Source organism: Zonotrichia albicollis, chromosome 14, assembly GCF_047830755.1.
Source record: "Zonotrichia albicollis isolate bZonAlb1 chromosome 14, bZonAlb1.hap1, whole genome shotgun sequence".
Taxonomy (NCBI): domain Eukaryota; kingdom Metazoa; phylum Chordata; class Aves; order Passeriformes; family Passerellidae; genus Zonotrichia; species Zonotrichia albicollis.
The window spans coordinates 2,479,353-2,503,731 of record NC_133832.1 but is presented as its reverse complement, the minus strand read 5'-3'; the positions used below and the strand labels follow the sequence as shown (position 1 = coordinate 2,503,731).

General features: G+C 44.6%; 1 protein-coding gene across 1 annotated transcript in view; it reads right to left on the bottom strand.

Annotated features, from left to right (window-relative positions):
• Positions 1-24,379, bottom strand: part of LOC102065182 (phosphatidylinositol-3,5-bisphosphate 3-phosphatase MTMR8) — a 27,437-nt gene extending 3,058 nt beyond the window's left edge. Inside the window, exons 1-13 of the mRNA XM_074551267.1 lie at positions 24,222-24,379; positions 22,607-22,729; positions 21,583-21,745; positions 19,324-19,481; positions 17,721-17,849; positions 15,907-16,041; positions 12,355-12,487; positions 10,774-10,883; positions 9,440-9,565; positions 7,695-7,744; positions 6,892-7,092; positions 5,163-5,291; positions 3,850-3,976 (exon numbers count right to left, since the gene is read on the bottom strand). Coding sequence (XP_074407368.1) covers positions 3,850-3,976; positions 5,163-5,291; positions 6,892-7,092; positions 7,695-7,744; positions 9,440-9,565; positions 10,774-10,883; positions 12,355-12,487; positions 15,907-16,041; positions 17,721-17,849; positions 19,324-19,481; positions 21,583-21,745; positions 22,607-22,729; positions 24,222-24,245 — 1,608 coding nt within the window. The 5' untranslated portion in view covers positions 24,246-24,379. The remainder of the gene's footprint in view (positions 1-3,849; positions 3,977-5,162; positions 5,292-6,891; positions 7,093-7,694; positions 7,745-9,439; positions 9,566-10,773; positions 10,884-12,354; positions 12,488-15,906; positions 16,042-17,720; positions 17,850-19,323; positions 19,482-21,582; positions 21,746-22,606; positions 22,730-24,221) is intronic.

Below are 24,379 nucleotides of genomic sequence, written 5' to 3'. Positions count from 1 at the left end.
GGACACAGATCCTGCCATGTCTGACACAAACATCAGGAATACCTGGACACAGATCTGCCATGTCTGACACAAACATCAATGTTGAACCAATAAAGCTGAACCGTTCAGCATTCACATCACCCCAGCAAAGGGCACTGATGTTCTGCTCACTGGTGTATTTTACAAACTGGGCTTTGATTTGTTTGGGGGTGTTTTGGGGATTTTATCCCACAGAGGTTTTCACTGAACCCTCACTTGCACCCAACTGGTTGGTTCATGTGGTTTATGTGGTTTTATTCCTCTGCCATTTCCACTGGCCTGGTGTCAGCATCTCCTGCCCTCAGCCCAAGGGCTCTGCAGTGCCCTGAGAACAGCACAGAACTGTCGGGTTTTTGGCTGTTTGGATGGCCTGGAAAGGCCCGGGGTGGCCTTGGGGCAGCCCGCGTATCAAAGGACGAGGAGAGGCTTCAGTTCTTTTCTCGGTCTCGGTGTTTATTAATTGTTTATCTAAAAGATTTTCTCTCGGCCTGACAGAGCTCTGCTCAGCAGCCAGCCATGAGCACACTGTGTCTGTCCTCCGGGCAGCCACCTATCTTTATACCCATGGTTACGTGTACAATATTTATCATTTTTCCCCAATACCATTTATTCTTATTGCTGGGTGCACTTTCAGTAATGACCAATCCCAAAGTGCCACCATCACCACAGAAGATGGAGGAGAAGAAGAAGAAGAAGAAGGACAGGACCCGCCCCAATTCCTCCATCTTACTTCTCTAAACCCCCCTGTACAGAAATCCTAAACCCTGTGTTTCACTCTCTAATTAACCAATCCCTTCACCATTCACCCCGGTGAAACCCTCCTGTCCTCATACAGGTGTCGTCTCCTGTGTAGGATCAAAGTGCAGCCACCAGACACTTCTGGAACATTCCAGGACTCCCGAGCCCCCCAAGGGTGCTCTCGGTGACACCTCAGTGCTGAGGGGCTGAGATCCCACACAGAACAGAGCTCCAGGAGCCTGAAATGGCACAAACATCACCCATTGTCACGGAGCTCCAAACCCTGTACAGGGCACAGGGTACCCATGTTTGCAGCAAAGGAAGGATGGAATTGCTCTGAAATGAGGGCTGGCTTGGATCCTGGCCCCAAACAGGGAATGGCACAAAAATCCCCAACAAAACAACTCCACTCCCAGTTTGAAACTCAAATTTTAACAGGATTCTTTTTCCTAGCAGAGATATGAAGAGATGGCTTTGGTTACATTAAGACCTGTTTAATAAATCCACATGAATTGTCAGTATATTTATCTGATTTGATTTTATGTGATGGGAAAAGGAATATATATATATATAAAAGGATATATATATATATATACACATATATATATATGTATATATGTATATATATATACATATATATATGTGTATATATATATATACACATATATATACATATATATACATATATATATGTATATATATAGGTATATATATATACATATATAAATATTTATATATGTATCATTTTATAATATATATTTCATATTATATTAGCTTATAATATATATGTTTATAATATATAGTATATTTCATGGCCAATATTCATATATATTTATATACATGTATAATTCTATACATGTATAATTCTATACATGTATATTTATATATTTATATATAAATATACATGTATAATTCTATACATGTATATTTATTTATTTATGTATAAATATACATGTATATTTATACATGTATATTTATATATTTATATAATAGATTTCTAGCATATATAATGTATAATTTATACATTTAATGGCCAATATTTATATTTTATATAATATATATTTTTATACAATTTATTTTTATAAAATATATTTATATAATAAACGTGTAATTTATATATTTAATGGCCAATATTTATAAATTTATAATATTATTTATACAGGATATTTGTAATATATAATATATTTTATAATATAGCCATATAATATATATTTGTATAAAATATATGTATAATTTATATATTTAATGGTCAATATTTATGTATTTATATGTTATATACATGTGTATTTTACACAATATATTTACATAATATATTTCATTATATATTTATATATATTACATGTACAATTTCTATATTTAGTGGCCAATATTAATATTTTATATGTTTATGGAATATTATTTTATACAATATACTAATAATATATAATATAGCTTAATTATGTATTTCTATTATACATATTTATATATAATACATGTACAATTTATCTATTTAATGGCCAATATTTGTCTATTTATATTACATAAAATATGTATATGTATAATTTTATACAGTATATTGATTTAATATATTTTCATTACATATGTATATTATATCTATTCATATAACATATATATAATATATTTATAAAATACATGTACAATTTCTATATTTAATGGCCAATATTTCTATATTTGTGTTATATATATCATTTTATACAGTATATTTATTTAATACACTTTCACTCTACTTTTATACTGTATATATTTATGTATAATATATATTTATATATTACATGTACAATTTATCTATTTAATGGCCAATATTTCTATATTTATGTTATATATATAGTTTTATACAGTATATTTATTTAATATACTTTCATTCTATAATTATATTATATTTAATATATCTTTATATAATACAAGTAGAATTTATCTATTTAATGGCCAATATTTGTCTATTTATATTACATAAAATATGTATATGTATAATTGTATACAGTGTATTTGGTTTACTATATTTTCATTACATATGTATATGATATATATTCATATATCATATATATATTTATATAATACATGTACAATTTATCTATTTAATGGCCAATCTTTCTATATTTATATAATACGATTTTATACAATATATTTATAATATAGTTTAATTATATATTTATATTATATATGTATATATATAGTACATGTACAATTTCTATATTTACTGGCCAATCTTTCTATATTTATGTGATGTATATATAGCTTTATACAGTATATTTATTTAAGATATTTATATTATATATTTACATAATATATTTATATAATACATGTACAATTTCTCTATTTACTGGCCAATCTTTCTATATTTATGTTATATATAGTTTTATACAGTATATTTATTTAAGATATTTGTATTATATATTTACATAATATATTTATATAATACATGTACAATGTCTCTATTTAATGGCCAATATTTCTATATTTATCTTATATGTATATATGTATGTATATATATAGTTCTATATGTATGTGTATATATATGTATGTATATATATAGTTTTATACAGTATATTTATTTAATATCCTTTCACTCTATATTCATATTATATCTATTTATGTATAATATATATTTATATAATACCTGTACAATTTCTATATTTAATGGCCAATCTTTCTATATTTATGTTATATATAGTTTTATACAGTATATTTATTTAATATACTTTCATTCCATAGTTATATTATATAGATTTATATAATACCTGTACAATGTCTCTATTTACTGGCCAATCTTTCTATATTTATGTTATATATATAGTTTTATACAGTGTATTCATTTAATATACTTTAATTCTATAGTTATATATATTATAATACACGTACAATGTATCTATTTAATGGCCAATATTAATATTACATAAAATATGTATATGTATAGTTTTATACAGTATATTTATTTAAGATACTTTCACTCTATAGTTATATTATATCTATTTATGTATAATATATATTTATATAACACCCGTACAATGTCTCTATTTACTGGCCCATATTTCCAATAACCCATTCCCATGCCCAGCCCAGCCCTGCCCCGTTAACCCTTTCCCGCCTGCTCACGCTCTCCAGCCGGGCCGCGCTGTCCTGCAGGCTCCCGCTGTGCCTCAGGCAGCTCAGCAGCTGCTCCAGCGCGCTCTGCCTGGGCTGCATGCCCTTGTCAAAGCGGTTGTACATCCCACACCAGAACCTGCAACAGCCACACACAGCACTCAGCTGGCCAACAAACACATGCTGGGTGTTATTTATAACAAACCAAGATTAGGAATTCATTTGAAAACCTGCCACGGTATTGGATTATTATATTCAGTAGCAATGAGCAACTTTTCTTCAAGTTAAAAAACATGGCAGTAAATATTAGAATAGGATGAAAATACTTTTTTTTGTAATAGCAGATTTAGCTTGGGCAGCTTGTCTTCCACTCCTTAGTTTGTCCTGATGCCTCAGGTTTGAGCTTTTCTATTTTTCCCATTCTGTGCTGCTTTAGTGTGTGGGTCTGGGCTTCATATGAGGGGATGGTGAGCCCTGTGCACAGAGCAGGGAGACAAAACAATTCCTGCTCTAGCTGGGACCAAGGACAAATGATCCAAATCTCAGCCCAGGAGCACAAACACCATGGGCTGAGAGAGAAAAACAAGGATGGGACTGCATGGGCTAAAGCTGGAATGGGACAATGAACTCCAATATGGAAATGGAGCAGAACTGATCAAAGTGAGAGACCCTGTGAGCAGTCAGGGATCTTTGTGACCATTTTGGTTCATCTTGGGTGTACAAGATGAGCCTGGCTGGGCTCTTGTGCTGCCCAAGGTGCATCCATTGATGCCTTTTAATAAATCCCAGCTTTATTCTATAACTCTGTCCAGCCTCTGTTCTAGGTCAGCCTCCACAAGGTATCAGCCCAACCTCCCAACTTTCATTTGCACACACAGCACTTAAAATCCCATTTTCATCTCCCTCTCTCTCAGCAGGGCCCAGGACTGAGGCAGAAACAAAGCCTGGGAAAAATCCTGAACTGGGCACCAAAATTCTTGCTTGAAAGACTTCCTTCATATCCATTAAAAGGAGGAAAAGAGGAACTGTTTCACACTTCAGTGTGACAGAGCAAGCAGTCAGGGGGTGTGTGTGGTTCTGTCTGAAGTTCTGCTTTTCCTTGCCTTTCCCCACCCTCTTTTCTCAACACCAAATTACAAATATTATTTTAAATTACAGCATCTGGATTTATTTTACCTTTGCACTGCTCCTCTTAGCTTATGCCTGAGGAATGGAGGGGAAAGGTAAAACAAACCAAGCTAATCAGGGCAAATTTATTTGATTTAACATGAGTTATTAATGAAGGAAATGTCCCCCTCCTTCCCCTTCTTGGCTGAGCCACTTACTGGAAACTGAAAGGTAGAGTGTTTGGTTGAAGCTCTTTGTAAGCTGTAAATCCTCTGTACAAAGGATTTCTCAACTCCTGCTTCCTCTGCAAGAGGAAAGGCCACAGGGAATGGGTCTTCTCAAAGATCCTGGCAAGTACAAAGAACATCTGATCACTAAAAAAAAGCAGCAAGTGGATTAATAACTGCAGCTGTTGGCAGCAGAATTAGATTAAGGGAGCTAAGAATTGTTTTTATGCTGGATCTGATTGATTTCATAAGCACAGGATATTCAAATGGCCACTCAGGGATATCTGCAAGTCTTTGTTGTGCTCCAAACCAAAACCTATTTTTGGGATACGATTAATATTCTTTACTCCTGTTGTTTCAGGGTAACACTGCCTCGATAAATGGTTGTGATGCCCAATCTCCAATCCATAAAACACATCCTTCTGCAGCCATTGCAGGGGATGTGTGGGCCCCAGTGCAGAGGGGGGCATATGTGGCTCGAAGTTTAGAGTCCGGCTGCTGAGGGCGAAAGGCCGACGCCCCTCTGCAATTCCTGGCCAGCTCCCTTCGGCGTCTGAGGGCCTCGGGCTGTGCTGGCTGCGGACTGGCTCACACCGCTGGGATTGGGGAGGAACGGAGCTGACCATTTCCCGGGGGTTAAACATCGGTTTATTGAAGGTGTTGCGGGATCCAAACACTGGGAAAACCATCCGGGAAAAAGTTCATCCATAGGGGGTGAAACAGGATTATAAAGGAGGGGGGGTGGGTACAGGCGGAACCAATCGGGAAAGGTGAGGGGATGAACTTCACAGAACTGACACTCCATGGAGACCAATAATCAAAAGGTACGGGAGGGGCCCCAGGACCCCAGCCAACCAACACCTCCAGGGGAACGAAAGTTCTGGAAAACCAGGAGGAGTGGGGGGGTGATTGACTGAGCCCAGGGAGGAGAAAAGTTTTACTAAAAAGGGAAAAAGGGGCAGGAGAAATTATATAACTTGGGTGACAGACACAGGGGTAACCATGGTAACCTAACGGCCATCAGGGCTGTGGCGGGAAAACTGGGGGACAAAACCATTTTACACTTAATAGGGGGAAACAATACATAAATTGGGGGAATAACACAAGAAACTTAACAACACACTACAACAGTCTGAGGGCCTCGGGCTGTGCTGGCTGCGGACTGGCTCACACCGCTGGGATTGGGGAGGAACAGAGCTGACCATTTCCCGGGGGTTAAACATCGGTTTATTGACAGTGATGCCGCATCCAAACACTGGGAAAACCATCCGGGAAAACGTTTTTTCATAGGGGGTGAAAACAGGATTATAAAGGAGGGGGGTGGGTACAGGCAGAACCAATCGGGAAAGGTGAGGGGATGAACTTCACAGAACTGACACTCCATGGACACCAATAATCAAAAGGTAAAGGAGGTGTCCTGGGACCCCAGCCAGCCACCATCTCCAGAGAGGAGAAGGTTCTCGAAACCTGGGAGGAGAAAGGGAGTGATTGACTGGACCCAGGGAGGAAACAACTTTCACTTATAAGGGAAACCAGGGGAGGAGCAATTACACATCGGCAACTATGAATAGCGGTTACTATGGCAACTTAGCTGACAGGCTAGCAGTGGCGGGAAAAACTGGGGGAACGAAACCATTTTACACATAATAGGGGAGAACAATACATAAATTGGGGGAATAACACAAGAAACTTAACAACACACTACCACACCCCAGCTCACCTGAGCTCCTCCCTGTCCCTGTGGCAGGTGCCCAGGAAGTTGCCAAACTGGCAGGAGTAGACGTGGTCGTGGATCTCCAGCAGGAAGCGCTCGCTGAACTCGAAGGAGCAGGGGAACTGCTGCATCAGCTGCCACACACACTCCACAAACTGAGTGAACACAGGGGACACCTCCTTGGGGTCCCCATCCAGGTGGCCACACCTACACAGGTGCAAAAAGCACAATAAACCTTCTGTCACCCACCACAAAACATCCCCTTGCCATCCTTCTGTCATCCATCCCAATCAACTCCTTTTCTTCCATCTCAGGGTTATGCTTTGATCTTGGGGAAGGGGCTGAGATGCTCTCCCAGGGATTCACCAGGAGAATTACCAGGTCTGGCTGGAGCACTCTGGAGGGGACAGAGTGGGGTCACCATCCCTCAAAATGCTCAACAGATGTGTGGATGTGGCATTTGGGGACAAGGGTTAGTGCTGGTGCTGGCTGATCTTCATCATCTTGGAAGTCTTTCCCAGCCCTCATGGTCCTGTGATTCCATGGTTAGCACTCCTCAAATAACAGAATTTTACAGGCAGGAAAACACCCAGAATTCAACCCAGGATTTTGTAAAGCAATAAAAACACAGTGATGAAATAACTTAGCAATTATTGTAACTTACCCTTAGCAGACCCTGGCTCTGTGTCACCATTGCCAGTATTTTCCCAACATTTTCTCCTCTCAATTTCAGTTTTTCATGGGATCCCCTAAACCTGCAGACAGTTTTGGTTTCACTCCCCCACCCCAGAGGAATGTGCCCCTCTCACCTGTGGGAGAACTTGTGGCCCATTGCAATCCACTCCTTTTCTATCAGCACCTGCAGGTTCAAAGCAGGGATTAAGAAAAGAGCATTAATTTGCTTAAAAAAGCAAAATGAAACCTTTGATGTTAAAGCCTAAAAAGCTGACAACCTGCTGACCCTATTGCTATGAATATATCCCCAGAAATCAATGGGAACAGCAATTGTGATTTACAGATTTTCCAGTTCCCAAGGCAATGGCCCTGCTGGAATCAGAACTCATTTCAAAACTATCATTTTGAGGGAGTTTCTAAGTTGTTAAAATCATAATATATAAATATATTGAGCTGAAAGAATTAACAGCTTAATAATACACTGTGCTATTTAATCTAGAAAAGAGTGTTGTAATATTCAGCAAAATAAATCAGCAAGTGGAGTTCAACAAATGTTTAACAGACAAAAGGAAATATATGAAGTACAGCTGGGTAATGAGGAGCTCAGGATGAAATCAGAACAACTATGTGGCATTTTCTAAATAGATTCCTGTAGTTACAGAAAATAATAACTGTTATAATCTGTTTTCCTTAAAGTAAGATAAAATAATCTGTGTGCCTTACAGATAAATATGATAAAATAATCTGTTTTCCTTACAGATAAATAAAATAAAATAATCTGTTTTCCTTACAGATAAATATGATAAAATAATCTGTGTTCCTTACAGATAAATATGATAAAATAATCTGTGTTCCTTACAGATAAATAAAATAAAATAATCTGTGTTCCTTACAGATATCTCACAAGGAACCACCTGACTGAAGCTGCATCCATCATGACTTTGCTGGTTCATATTTCAATATAATTCCTGCTATCATGATCCAGATTAAGAGGAGGAAGGGGAAAACTCACAACAGAATTCTCAGGAAACTTCATTTAATTTGCTTTTTGAGTTTTTCCATTCCTTGCACTGCTGATGAATTAATTCAGGAATAAGCCCATGTCAGGGGACTTGTGCCCACAAACCATAAGGGCAGACAGGGCTGTGTCTGTGTCTCTGCTCCTGAGTGAAATCCTGCTCTCAGCTCATGCAGGATTGTTCAGGGACAAAACCCAGGCAGATGTTTCATGTGCTGATGGAATTTAACTGTTAAAAGATTGCAGTATAATCCAGGAATAAAAATAGAAACAATAAAACCAGCCTGGAGTGCAGAGAAACAGTCCTGGCACTGGAAAAGGCAAAATCTGCATTGTTCTGATTTCAGGGACTCCTTCAAGGAGCTCTCCTGTGACAGAGCAGCTCCTCAGGTATTTAACCAGAGATGAATGGAAAGAAACATCACAGACTGCCCTGAATTCAGGCAGGGATGGCTGCAAATTAAGAAAAAGCCTGCACTAGAAGCAAACAGCCAAATGAAAACTAAATGGCTTTTAAAAAGGTGTGAAATGATGGAGATGTGACTGATGGACAGGGCTGAGTTCTCCTAATTTCAAATCCCAGCAGGTAAGTGACCTGCAGGACAAACTCCTCCAGCTTTTTTGGTGGATTGCTGCCAGAGCTGCATCCTTTGCTGAGATCTCTCATTAGTGGCTCCCATGTAGACATTGCAGGAAACAAGGATTTGGGAATTGCCAATCAGCTGCTGCCCTGCCGCTCACAGCACTTGCAGCTCATTACAGAACCAAAGCTGCTTTATGTAGGTCACCCATCCTTGTCCCAGGAAATGGCCTGAGCCCTCCCCCAGGGCCTGCTGGCTCTGAAGTGCAGCATGTCCTTACCATGAAGCCTTTGAAGGTCCTGTAGAAGGGGTCCAGCAGGAGGCTGGCCAGGGAGCAGACCTGGGCCGTGCGGTCCCAGCCGTCGGAGCAGTGCACCAGCACGCTGGCCCTCTCCTCCCTCACAGCCTGCAGGGACACAGCACAGGGCTCAGGGAGAGGCTGCACCACCCCAAAACCCTGGGGCAATGGGGCCATCTCTCCTCTGGCCTGTGGAAATGCACCAGTCCATCAAAAGCCCCAGCTAGAGCCAAGGGCTGCAGCAGGCTGGTAAAAACAGCCCCTGTTGTCAGACATCTTTTATGAAAAACCCTTTCCTTAGGATTTTTCCTCCTGAGAAGCTGAAAGGCCTCAGGAACAAAATGTAAACAATGGTTATCTGCTGCTGTGGGATGCAACAGGTGCATCTGGGATTGGTCTCATGTGGTTGTTTCTAATTAATGGCCAATCACAGTCAGCTGGCTCAGACTCTATCCCAGACACAAACCTTTGTTATTCATTCCTTCTTTTGCTATTCTTAGCCAGCCTTCAGATGAAATCCTTTCTTCTATTCTTTTAGTATAGTTTTAATATAAAATATATGATAAAATAATAAATCAGCCTTCTGAAACCTGGAGTCAGATCCTCATCCCTTCCCTCACCCTCAGACCCCTGTGAGCACGGTCACACCCTGTGATCTCTGCAAGGCCAAGGATTCCCAGGCTCTTCCTTGAGGAAAAAATTTGGTGGATGAGTAAAAAACAGCTGGACACCCAGGGATTAGAACTTCAGATAAATTAGAAGAGCTGATGCCAGCTTCTCCCTATCCCATCACCTTCTGCCACTTAGGGCAGGAGAGACACAAAAGTTTCTTGCTCGTGATGTGGGCAAATTGTGACATAACCAACATTTACCACTCACTCCTCTCACCACACACTTCCTGCACACCCTGTACTACTCCTGAGTGACTTCCTTCCTTCTGCCTGACCTGCAAAGCCACCAGCTCTGCAGAAATGAGGACTGTGTTGAATAATCAAAATGAGTGTCCACATCACATCAAACCAGGAGAAAACAAACCAGTCAAAACAATCCCTCAATTCAAGCAGAGCAGTGGGTGAATAATGAGCACAGGGTTAGTTGTTTGCACTGCTATATAGAAAGGTTTATAAAGGTAATTTATTCACATTTTGTGATCTTGTGTTTCACATAATGTGAAAGACTTTCTGACACATGGCACAGGACCTGTATTTGCCCAGCAGCTGCACAATTTTTGGAGAGATTAAACCAACCTGAACACCACCTTGTCCTCAGAGCGCCCTTGCCAGCCCTGCAGCAGTGCATTGTGGGAGCAGCTTTACCTTGGCCAGGAAGACTCCTGCATCCATGACAGCCTTGATGTGCCGTAACCAGCCCGAGCTCTCCAGCCCCGTCAGGAAATCGCTCATGGAGGGAGACTTCATCTCACACACTGGGGGCACACACAGGGTCAGAGCAGCCTCCCCTGCCCTCCTCACCCTCCCCCTGAACATTTCAACTGCTTGCAGCAATATCCTGGTTGTGTAAATAAAATTCATGACTGGTTTTGTGAGAATTTGAGGCTCTGGAAATCTCTTCCTGCTCTTTGTTTAAAGGGACTCCTTCAAGGAGCTCTCCTGTGACAGGGCAGCTCCTCAGGTATTTAACCAGAGATGAATGGAAAGAAACATCACAGACTGCCCTGAATTCAGGCAGAGATGGCTGCAAATTAAGAAAAAGCCTGCACTAGAAGCAAACAGCCAAACTCATTATTTATTCAGCTGTGGTTTTTCCAGCAAAGAGCTGTTGCTTCACTCTAAATCCCCATCACCTCTACCACCACTCACTGACTTGCCAAAGGTTTGAAGTTATTTCTCTCTAATTTAGAGGCAGAAATAACAAATCTAACCTTGAAGGCAACTCGGCTGCTCTAATGAAAGCCAGCACAGAAAACACTTGGAGTAATAAAGTTCAGAACACTCCACAAGCCCCAGTGAATGAGATTTTCTCACTGCTGGAGAAGAACATGGCAGCAAACAAGTTTTTATTCTGCCTCCTCTCCCAGCACACAATGAATCTGTCAGGAAGAGGAGCTGAGGACTCAGAGCTGTGATCAGGCCACTCCTTTGGGGGGAACAGCCCCATTTGTGTCCAGGGTCACCATGGATCCTGCAGGGCCACCTGGGAGCACCAATTACCCAACTATTTTGGAAAAAAGATGAGTATTATGGTGCATACTAAAATATTAAACTCCTATTTTGGAGGATTGGAATTGCAAAATTGTCCAAAATTCTATCAATGAAACCCTGGGCCTCGTTACCCTCTCAATTCCCAATCTCAGGTGACTTTTTTGCTGTGCTTTGCATTCCTCCCTATGATCACAATGAGATTAATTACTCTGCATTTTCATACATTTATACATTAAAACATTAATTTACTACACTGTAAAGGAGTTTGGTTAAAAGGAATCAGAAATAAATGAAAAGTTAGAACCAAGTATGTATGAGACTCTCTTTGGAAGATCATGCACCTCAACTCAGAAATATTGTCAATAATCCAAATATAGCAAACCCCAAAAAGCATTTCTGAACAACCTCTGTTGGTTTCCCTTCAATAAGTCATGAAGCAGCAATGAGACTGGCTTAGCTGTAAAATGCAATATTTCTATAACCTTTTTCTATTAATTTATCACATTCATCAAGGAATGCTTTTAGTATTAGTTGCTATTTTTGAACCACTATAAAACCAAGAACAAAGCAAATGTCAAGCAGGAAAGGCATTTTAGCAGCATTAACACTTTCAGCCACCTGAATGCAGCAAACAAAGCAAGATGCTGACTCTGCTTCCATCAGAACAGGTTTGTGCACAGAATGTTTGGATGTTTGGCAGAAGTTCTGTCCAAAGCCCCCCAGGGCTGTACCCACCTTCCAGCAGTTTCTGCAGGCTGCTCCTCATCACATGGATGTTCTCGATGCCAATGAATTTAAAACGAATGTTTTCATAATTATCTTCATTCTCATAGCCCTTCCCAGCAGCTCTGTTGGCCATGGCATTCAACTGGCAAATTCAAGGAGCAGAAAAGAAAAGAAAGAGAAAATCACAACAAAATTCAGAAAGGCTGTTGTGCAAGTTCTTTGGGTTTTTGTTTAAATCTCCCAGAAAATGCACTGGACAAAGCTGTTACTCAGCTGTACTTCCCCAGCTCCCAGACAGTTCTGGCAGCTGCTTCATTAAAATTACTGCAGTTCATTAGTCAGAGGCTCATTAAAGCCCTGCTTAGGGCAGTATAAACCACTATTTCTGCTATCAGAGACACTAAACCTGCCCTGAGTTTACCTAAGGAAATTCACAGGAAAGCAGAACTAGGAAAGACATTTTGAACATTTTTACATGCATGGTATAGAAATAGCAAGGGAATTCCCAATTTTCACAGACACACATGCACAGAGAAAATGAAACCACCTGAGGGAACCACAGAAACACTGAAGTTGAGCAGAAAGAACAGAGCAACTGCAAGACAGAAGCAGAAAAGAAATCAGTTGCTTTAACATTGCCCAGAGCAGCTCAAGAGCTACCAGGACATCTCTGGTGGGGACAGAAAACAGAGCAGCTCAACCCCCCCTGATCAATTTGGGCAGCTTTTGGGAGAGAAGAGTCAGATGTGGTGCAGACACCTTTGAAATAATCCCAGTGCCCCAGTTCTGCCAGAGTGGGACAGGTTGGCTTACAAGAAGTGTCACCAATTATAAATTCTCCCCTTGTCACCAAATGCTTTGGCACAAATTGCCAGCAGAGATGGATTTCAGTGGCACAGCTCTGCCACTGGCAGCTGTCTGTCCCAGAAATGCACATATCATGGCAGAACAGGGATCTCCAGGGAATGTCACACTAAAAACCAAAATACACACTGGAACAAGGTGGGAAACACTCCTTGTTTCCCCAAAAATCCACTTTTTTTCTTGCCCTTGCCACAGTTTAACTGATCTTGTAGTTTGTATAAAATAACAGCAAGATCTGAGCAGTGCAGGAGGTTCTCAGAAAGCTCCATTTTCAAATAATCAGAGCAATTTCAATAACTGTAAGCTATAAAAACCCTTGTGTTCTAACTGGCTTCCAACAACACTCCCAATCCATATGTTTACAGGAGAATCATTGCAATTGGTTTCTAAACTCAGTTTCTCAAGATGACAGTTATTAAAATTTTCATTTTGCAAATATTTCCTTTCAAATAAACCCTCAGTTCTCAAGCTCTAGCCCCAAATCGTGGGGCTGGCTTGTATTAAGCTCCATCATGAGTCTTATTTTTAAAAGGAAAAAAAAGGGGAGGGATTGCTTTTCACAGCTGCACTTCCTCCCAGATCTGCCAGTAAAAGCACTTCAGCCCTGTGGGACTGAATCCTGAGGCTTCTCTCCAACTCCACTTCCAGTTCTGTCCTTTTTCCTTTAGGACTGTCATGGTTTGAGCCTGGCACAGAGCCAGTGCCCCCATGAAAATGCCCTCACCCTGGGCGGGGGAGGGGCTGCCATGCGGTAGGCCCGGGGCCTGGACAGAGATGGGAGGTGAGGAGGCCCTTGAGGATGGAAGGGTGGAAGAGCCCAGGGAGTCAGCCCTCGGGCAGCCATCCCCACCCCCCCCAGGAGGGAGAGAGAGAGCCGGCGACACCGAATGTGATAGCAGCCGGCCCAGGAAAAGAAGGGGGGGGAAGAGTGCCCGGCCGGAGCGGCAGCGTGTGTGGGAGTGCCGCAGCTCCGGGACAGAGACTGAAAGTTTTAACTTCTTTCTTTCATGATTGGGGCCTTGCAAAAATGCTAATCCTCCTCGAAGCTGAATAAGAAGGGAGATAGGAGATGAGATGAGACAAGGACCTGGCCCGAAGAACGTGGAGATGATTGGATGGGGAGAGATGATTTGGAGTGGCCTTTTGGCTGGACTTTTCTTGTGGCCATAGACTCAGTTGTTCCTGTGACACAGACTGCATTTAGGGGGAAGCAGTGGCTCAAACCAGGAGGGTTCTTCGTGAGGACCCCCTGGCCCCAGGGGGTTGGAAAAATATGGGGGGGACAGATGTCCCAAAGCAGAGACTGTGCCTTTTTGGAGTGAGACAAGGCATCCTTGAAAGACAACCCTAAAAGCAGCTCTGGTCCATGCACAGTGGTGAGAGCACTGGGCATGGAAGGAAGATGTCACAAGCGGCAAAAGGACTTTTTCCGGGCGGTGCCGAAGTGACAGGGAAGCACACGAGGTTTCAGCGTGTTTCCAGGGGAAGCCTATGGAACAAGAAGGACTCCTTTCCTCTTCATGAACTGAAGTTTGAGTATACTAAAGTGTGGTGCCAGGCTGGGCAGTTGATGATTTGGGAGAATGTATCGGATTGGGAAAGTCAGGTAGTGGGGAGGGGGAAAGTGGTTTTTTGTAAGGTTTTCAATTTTTTTTCCCTTATAGTTTTTCCCTATTTTCCTGTAGTTTGGGTAATAAAGTGTTCTTTATGTTTAAGCTGGAGCCTGTTTTGCTTATTCCTGGTCACATCTCACAGCAGACACCAGGGTGAGGGCATTTTCATGGGGGCACTGGCTCTGTGCCAGGCTCAAACCATGACAAGGACTCAGCAGGGAAATGCTCCACTGTCCCAGGCAGGTTCACAACTGCCAGCTCCATCAGGTCAGTGAACACAAACCTGTCAGAGCCCAGGACATTGCTGTGGCTGCCCTGGAGGACTCCACACCCTGGCAGGGGCTCAGAGACCTTGGCACAGAGTCACAAACACCTCTGCCTTTGATTTTAGCCCATGGAAACAATTCCCAGCTTTGTGTGAAGATGTACAAACAACAAGAGTTTGAGTAGAATGGCAGTGAATTTATCACAGGGTGAAAATGTAGAATTTTGGGGTTTTTTAGAATGGGGGTTCAGGAGGCAAGATGGAGGAATCTGGGCATGTCCTGTCTTTCTCCTTCTTCTTCTTGTCCTCCATCTTCTGCTGGGATGGTGGCACTTTGGGATTGGTTTAGAGTAGAGACAGACTGTCTAACACAGGTGACAGGTATTGGAAAATTATTGTAAATAAAGTCCATGGAGTTTTTAGTATAAAAGGGCAGGAACTGTGCCCCAATTCAACCTGCTAGACAGACCTCAGAGGGTCAGACAGACAATGTATTAGATAAGAGAAAATAAAGAGCTTTGAGAACAAGAGCTGAGGAATCCTGTCTTCTTCAGTCTCAGGGCTGGGTAAAAGAGACTTTCCAACACCTCAGGGTCATCTCAACCCAAGAGACCTCATCAAACCTCAAACCCAGGACACTCCAGGAGGCAAAAATCCTCAGGATCAACTTCACATTCCATTTGTACACCCTAGAGCAGGAGCCCAATCCCACATTGCTCTGCAGGACTGACTGCCCCAGAATGGTGACAGAATGAACTGGAAACAGCACTGCACAGTCACACAGGGGATTCAAAAGCAGCCCAGAGCCCATGGAGGTACCTTTGGCCTCGTGTCTACAACATACATGAAGGGGCAGCCGGGGTTGGCCTCTCGGATGGCCTGGAGCATCTGCTCGTCCTCCAGGCAGCGCGCGCTGAACCCGGCCAGGGGCTGGCTGCAGCGGCACAGGGCGGCCTGCAACACACAGACAGACACACAGACAGACACACAGACAGACACACAGACACGGGTCAGCCTGCTGCCAGCGCCCTGCTCCTGCCCCAGAGCCCCTGGGCTCAGCTTCAGCCTCTGCTCCTGCCCCTGGGCTCAGCTTCATCCTTCCCTCCTGCCCCAGAGCCCCTGGGCTCAGCTTCAGCCTCTCCTCCTGTCCCAAACCCTTGGTCTCACAGCTTCAGCCTCTGCTCCTGCCCCACAGTCCTTGGGCTCAGCTTGAGCCTCTCCTCCTGCCCCTGGGCTCATCTCCAGCCTCTCCTCCTGCCCCTGGGCTCAGCTTCAGCCTCTGTTCCTACTCCTGGGCTCAGCTCCAGCCTCCCCTCCTGTCCCAAACCCTTGGTCTCACACCTTCACCCTCTCCTCCTGTCCCAAACCCTTGGTCTCACAGCTTCAGCCTCTGCTCCTGCCCCACAGCCCCTGGGCTCATCTCCAGCCTCTCCTCCTGCCCCTGAGCTCAGCTTCAGCCTCCCCTCCTGCCCCAGAGCCCCTGGGCTCACAGCTTCACCCTCTTCTCCTGCCCCACAGCCCTCAGAGTCACTGCACACACACTGGGCCATTCCACAAAGTGACAACTTTGGGGAACTTGCAGTAGTGAGGGTGAGGAGGCTCCACCTGCTCTGCCTGATGGTCACCACCCCAAATGTCAGCACTTCATGGGATCCCAGAATGGCTGGGTGGAAAAGACCTTCCAAATATCTCATTCTGCCCCCTGCCATGGGCAAGGACACCTTCCACTATCCGCAGGTGCTCCAGCCTGGCCTTGGGCACTGCCAGGGATCCACAGCTGCTCTGGGCACCTGTGCCAGGGCTGCCCACCCTGCCAGGGAACAATTCCTTCCCAATATCCCACTGACCCTGCTCTCTGGCAGTTTAAAACCATTCCCACTTGCCCTGCCACTAGGTTCCCATATAAAAATCCCTCTCCCTTCTTTCCATGAGCCTCCTGAAAGTACTGGAAGGCAGCAATTTCTCATGTTTTCCATCTGATTTCTATTCCAAACCATTCTTTGAAGTTTTTGTTATCAGTTGCTGCTGGACATTCAGAGCAGCACAGGGTGTATTTTAAGGAGATTTCATTGGTTTCCAGCACAGCTCCAGGCAGTGCCCAGGTCAAGGCACGCTTCCTCAGGAAAACAACAATTTGGCTGTGACTGAATTTTCCTAAGATCAGCATCTAAAACACTGCTGAGGCAGCAAAGTTACAAATTTACATTCTGGTCTTCAGTGGAAAAAAAAAAATGAAGCCTTCACTTATTCTGAACTAATGGGGATTTATTTCAGGGTGGTTCCTCCTCTTCAATACTAAGAAAATCCAGCCAAGTCAACATATAACTTGGTAAAACATTATTCAATATAGCTAAAGAGGAGATTTAAAAACCCCCCATCAGAAGGGATTGCTGAAAGCTGATTAAGAAAAAATTCCCAACAGGAAGCTTGGAAAGTCTGTGCTTTTGGCAGAGCTCTGGATGCATTCCAAGTGTTTGCCTTCAGCTCATTCTGTGACTCAGAATGAAAGCCATTAAGAGAAGCACAGCTCTCAAAGGCCTCCAATCTAATAATTATCTTATTCTTTCCTTCCATTAGAAGGGAAGTGGACAGAAAGGAGAGCCCTCACTCCCCCCAGGCAGTGAAGCTCTCACATTGTTTTCCTTGTACAAGTAGGAAAGCACCGGAATCCGCCCTCGGCTCCTGAACCTTGAACTCCCCATCACCACGGCCCTGCTGGCAGCTCGGGGCACCACGATCTCAGGAGGGTATGTGCTGCAAACCTGAGGGAGAACAGAGCAAAAAAACCACATATTGCTCCTGAGCACTTCAAAATTCATGAAAAATTCATCTCTAGCTTGTTAGGTTATGAGATGTTCAGGAAAACAATGCAGGAAACAATCAACGCTGCAGCTGGACCTAAACACTGGACACAAAGCAGTTTCAAGAAGTTCTTTAAATGCAGAAATGTCATGGAAGTTTCTAAATTAGACTCACAGAATGGGTGGGGTTGGAAGGGACATTAAAGCCATCTCACACCCTGCCAGGGGTAGGGATATCCCAGGCTGCTCCAGCCTGGCCTTGGACACTGCCAGAGATCCAGGGGCAGCCACAGCTGCTCTGGGAATTCTATTCCAGAGCCTGCCCACCCTCACAGCCAAGAACTCCTTTCCAATCTTTTTCCAAAAAAGAAATTAACACTATTTTAAAAAAGTTCTCTCTAAATGTTATGCAACTTGGAAGTCACTTCCAGCACTCAGGTGGAATCCTCAGAGAGCAGCTTCATCCTTCCTCCTCCAACAAGCACAGCCTGTGCAGCATGGACTTCACAGATAAGCTGCTCTCCAAGCCTGGCTTTACATCAGGCTTGACAACTCCAAAACATAGGCTGGAAACTGTGAGGAAACTCTAAAGCACCTGAGAGTTCCACTGCAGCAAGCAGAGCCTCTGGGTGGTTGCTGATTTGAGAGGCCACAGCAGTTCTGGAAGCAGCACCTCTCACATCAGAGCTCAATTCAGCCCCCCCAGGCACAGGCAGGTAAAAGTGGCAGCCACCTCTGACAGCACAGGCTTGGATTTCCTCAATCCAGAGCTTAAAGTAAAGAAAGTTACCAGGGAAAGGATTCAGGGTTATGAATATGTTGGTGCCTTCCTTGAAGTTGCTTGCCTTGCTTTTCAACAGCCAGGTCTGACTGCACACAGCCCCAGAGGAAATAAAAAGGGAAATAATGTGGAGCAGGATTTTGAACAAGCTTGCTGACAAATGCTTTTGTTTCATGTTGTTTAGATCCAAGTTGGCCTTTCAGGGAAAATAACAGCAGCAAGCAGCTCAGACTGAAATGACAGAGGGCCCTTAGGTAGTAGAAGATCCAATTCAAAAAAGCAAAAAAGGCTCTGTTTTCCACTGCTGCTTTTCCCTTCCTCCTTTCCCTAGTCCCTCTCCACTCTGCCTCATTTCCCACCAATCCAAACTGCTGCCATTTCCTTCTCTCCTCCACATCTGTCACCAGCCAGGTGGGACAGGCTTTGGAAATACCAAAAGCAGCTCAGAGTACTGGAGGCTTTGCCTAACAGATGGGCTGACATTTCTGCAGAAAAACAAGGCTCTGCTCCCTTGCCAGGGGCATCAAACACAACCAGGTGACTCTCCTGGAGCATCAGCTGCAACTCCCCATCACAATGAAGGGCTTGAGAGAGCTCCTTCCTCCCCAGAGGCAGTGCAGGGCTGTCATCAATAACCACAAGGGCAGGAATTACCTCATAGTCCTTGTTAATGTCTGTGATCTCCCAGCACTCGTTGGGGATCCCCATGCGCTGATAATCCAGTTTCAGATCTATCAGCTTCCAGCCCATCTCCCGGCTCTCTCTGGACATTTTGGGGTTGTAAGAGAAAGCATAAAGTTCTTCAGGTTTCACTGGGGAGGAGAAAGAAAAAATTCAACAAGTTAGAGATGCAAAGACACCCAGGGAGGCCAAAACTTCTGGAAATCAATGATTGAGTGCTACAGAGTATTCAAAGTATTTAAGACTTCTCAACCTTTTATAATTTTTGGTTTGGGATAGTACCAAGTGCTGAAATTCATCCTGAAATCCTCAGGAATTTCTAATACTCAGTTCCCAAATGCAGGGAGATACATTAATTCTAACAAAGTCTTTTAACCTAAGCTGGTAGAAATAATTTTTCCTAAACTAATGATTTCCTCCTGAATTCACTGTAGTAAGCACGTTAGATGGGATTTATATCATCACCATTAAAACATGGACTAAAAGATCTGTTTTCTGTGGAGAGTTCATACAACAGCCCCTGCACACCTGTAAGGTCATTGCTCAGCAACAAATTCTGAGACTGGAAAACGTGAGGGATGTCTGGAATATTGCAGTCAGCCCAACAAAGGCTTCAGGCTGCCTCCGACAAGTGCCCATTTACCATCCCAACCTCCTTCCCTCTCTTCACAAAATGCAAATCCAACCAATAACTCATCCAGCTGATTCCCAAGGCAGCTCCAGAGACAGAGGGAAACCTGTCAGAGGCTGAGAAAGCAGCTGGGTACTGAGCAGGTAACCCAGAGCTGTCCATCACATGTGTGCAAATAACCAGCAATGACGTGCTCTGCCAAAAACCCATGAAGGGAGCACACTCAGACAGCTTAAAACAACAAAAATGTGCAGTTACAATCAAGAAGCAGAAGAAAAGAAAGAGCTACAGCATTTACACAGTGAAGCAGAGACCAAAGGAAACTGGTGTGAGCCCCTGCAGTGACACCTCCCACACATCAGGAACTACCCAGACCTCTAATTTTAAACCTCAAAAACCAGTGACAGCTTTTAAATAGAACACCACAAACCTGCCAGCTACAGCATCAGAGGCAGAACTTCAGAACTAAAATAACTCCAAAGAGCACAAGGGGGGTGCTGGGAGTAGACACAGCCCTTAATATCAAATTAAAAACCACCTAAAGTGGGCAAAGCCCATTTCTCCTACAGGATATCCAGCCCAGCCCTGGTGCCATTAATTCCCCTCCCTCAGCCTGGTGACACCATCACAAATTGCAACTACAAATGACATCCTTGTAACAACACAACTCCAAAATGGGTTCCAGCATCCCAAAAGCAGAGGCTGCCAGAGGCAGAAGCCAGGTAGGAGCTCAGTGGAATGCTGTCCTGCAAGAAAAGCCTGCAGATTCATCCATGCTGGAATAAAAGGCTGGAGCTAGAAAAAAGCAATTTGAGGGTGTCTGGCTCCCACTGCAAGAGTGACTCCAAGTCAGGGCAGGGTGAAGCAGAGGCTTCACTGAGCAAACACTGCAGAGCAGCCTAACCACACTGCTGGATGCACAGCCAAGATGCCAAACTGTGGGATTTGGGAATTCTGTGAATGCCTGGATCAGCTGCAAAGGGCAGAACTGCACACAGCCAACAGCTGGGTGGCACAAGGGACTGGCAGTGCCCAGGTCAGGGATATGAACTTGGCACAGCTCTCCAGAAGTTCCTCGTGGGGACACCACGTCACTCCCACTGCCCAAGAGTGACAAAATCACAGAGAGGTTTGGGTGGCCACAGCCCATCCAGTGCCACCCCTGCCATGGCAGGGACACCTCCCACTGTCCCAGGGTGTCCCAGTGTCCAGCCTGGCCTTGGAACTTCCAGGGATGCAGGGGCAGCCCCAGCTGCTCTGGGCACCCTGTGCCAGGCCTGCCCACCCCCAGAGGGAAGGATTCCTTCCCAATGCCCAGCTGACCCTGCTGTGTCAGTGTGAATCCATCCCCCCTTGTCCTGTCAACAATCTCTCTCCATCCTCCTTGGCTCCCAACACTGGGTTTGGTTTGGAAGCAATGGTTTGGTTTGGAAGCAGTGTCTGCTCCACAGAGCTCAGCTCCTGAGCCCTGCCACTGTCCCTGTGCTGGATGCTGACTGTGACCCCACTCCTCCCTCCCAAAGCAGCAGAGCTTTCCCAGGGCTCAGCCTGGAGCATTGCAGATGTTCCCAGGACACATTCCCAAGTTCCCAAGCCCTGACCTGGCTGGGAGAGCTTGAGCAGGGAGGTGAACACGTCGTGGCAGTCCCTCTCCTGCCCAATGACAAAGTGAGCCACGTGGAAGTTCTTGCAGTGGATGAGCAGGGGGTACCCAGCTGTGGTCAGGGGCAGCTTCTCCACGCTGGAGATGTGGTGGTGCAGGATCTGCAGAAAAGGGAATAAACATCATTTGTCACTGATAAAGCTGTGAGCAGTGCAAGCAGATAGGAAACCTCTGTAATACAATCAGCTGTTTGTGCTTCCTGCAGCTAAGGAGCAGCAGGAAATGGGTTTATTTGTGACATCAAACCCAAACTGCACCCAAAACCCAGGCAACTAAAGCAGGACTGAAAAACCACAGAGTTACATAAATTGCTTTCAGAGACAGAGGTGCAGCTCAGTTTACCTGATACACTTTGCTTTGCTTTCACCTCCACATGAAATACATTCTGTCATTCCCATTTCACCTTAGAATTCACAAAACAGGCTCATTTCAGGCTAAGTCTGCACTTCTAAAGCTGCAAATTCACGTTTGTGGTCTTGTATATTGAGTTTTAAATAGGAAATTACAGAAATTTTTTACATTCCTTGAACTGACACTAATTCCTTGAGTGAACTCTATCAAGTCACGTCACCATTGTGCTCATTTCCTTCCAAACCAGCTGTTTCTGGGAAGCCTTTGGGATCAAAATGCTCTAAAAGACCACTATGGCTCTGGAATTCCCAAACTTACTCACTCTGGAAATGAGAGCATTAAATTCCAGGACAAAGGGGAATGGCTCCCACAGCCAGAAGAGGGGTGGATGGGATATTGGGAATTAGGAATTGTTCCCTGGGAGGGTGGGGAGGTGCCCAGAGGATCCCTGGAAGTTCCAAGGCCAGGCTGGACGTTGGGGCTTGGAGCAGCCTGGGATGGTGGGAGGTGTCCCTCTAGGGGGGAAAAGGGACAATCCTTCAATTCTCTCCCCACCAATGCACCCTGTGAGCTGAAGCAGCTTTCCCAGGTGTGTTTGCAGCCCAGCATACCCATGTTTCCTTCCTGACTTCAGCAGAGGTATCCACGTAGATGAGGTGTGTGGCTGTCAGGTACAGGGTCCCGCTCGCTGCCCTCCTGCTGCCGTAGCGATCCAGCAGCTTCACGTTCTCCACCTGCAGCAGGAGCACAGCATGAGAACAACACAGAATCCAGCATTGCTGAGGCTGGAAAAGCCCTCTGGGATCATGGAGCTCAGCCTGTGCCCAATTCCCACCTTGTCACCCCCAGGGATGGGGACTCCAAACCTCTCTGGCAGCCCCTTCCAAGGGGAAATTCCTCCAAGTCCAGCTCTGATGGAAGCACTGCCTGAACACCCACTGAGCTCCATTCTTTCAACTTCTAACACACAGCTCATGAAGCAAGACAGAAAAACACAAGGTCTTAAGTCCCCCCTGCAACACCAAGCCAGCCTTGCACCATAAACTCAAATTATTTCTCCATGAATTAAAGCCATGAAGGTTAAGCAAACAGCCGTGGCTCAGCACCAGCAAACCCTAACAGGATTACTGGATTTGTAGCCAAGATGATCCCAGTTTGTTATTGTGTGAGGCTGCAGAAATAACAAGCCAAAGAACTGCAAAGGGAAGACTTGCCTGTGCTCAGGGTGATCAACATGTTGCTCTGAAAGGAACTGCCCTCTCCAGTCTGACTTCCCACTGCTCATTCCCTGGTAGTAGCTACTTCTTGTAACTCACTTCCTGGCGTCCAAGTGTATTTCATAAACCACACTAAGCTAATTAATAAAAAACAGCTTTAAAGAACTCAGCACAGGCATAATAAAATATGTTACAGCACTGGATTGATTTTCTCCTGGCCTATTTGCCACCTAATGAACGTAGATGGAATTTTTCTTTCGCCATTAAGCAGAAATAATAGGAAAAAATAATTGGACGGACAACGAAAACAAATGCTTTAGCAGTAAATGATAGATGAGTTCTGGCTATTGAATGTGCAAGCTTCCATATGTCTCAAGTGCAAATGGAAAATCTCAGCAAATAAATTGGAGAGCTGAGGCCTGGGCTCGGTGTCCCTTTAGCAGGTTTGTTTTTCAGATATAACTATCAAATACAACATTGCCCTTTCCAGGGCTCTACAGACATGCAGCACCAGCAGAGCACCTCAGAGCAGAGGGTGAGGAGCATCCCCAAACTAACGTCCTACAGAATAAAACGAGTAACAATAACCTTCATCGCAGTGAAGGGGAAAATTAAATTATTAACTGCTGCCTGAATAAATGCAATTCCTTTTAGCACAGCATTCCCGGAGCTCGTGTTTGACTTAATTCAATGGGAAAAAAAAAAAAAAAAAAAAAGAAGAAGAAAAGCACCCTTTGGTTCGCTCCTTGGGATTGAGAGGAATCTCTGCGCTTTGACAGAAAGCAAACATTCCGGAATCGCCCTCAAACCACCGCAACCAAAGGGGGGCTCTGCCCAGCACTGCAACCCCCTCCCCAGAGAGCGCCGGAGCCACCAACACCGGGGGACCGCGGCTGTGACCCCCCCACCCGCAGCCCCGAGGGCCGTTCCGCGGCGGGGGAATGAGGGGAGCGGAGGCAGCGGCGGCGGGGAGCGGGCGGGGGCCGCGGGCGGAGGGCGGCGGGGTTACCTTGGGGGTGCTGATGTGCTCCATGGCCGCCCGGCCCCGCCGTGAGGGGCCGCCCCGCCGCCATCAGGGCGCGCGCGCCCCGCCCCGCCCGGCCCCGCCCGCCTCGCGAGAGCCGCGCGCCAGCGCCGCCATCTCGGCTGAGGGCAGCGCTGAGGGCA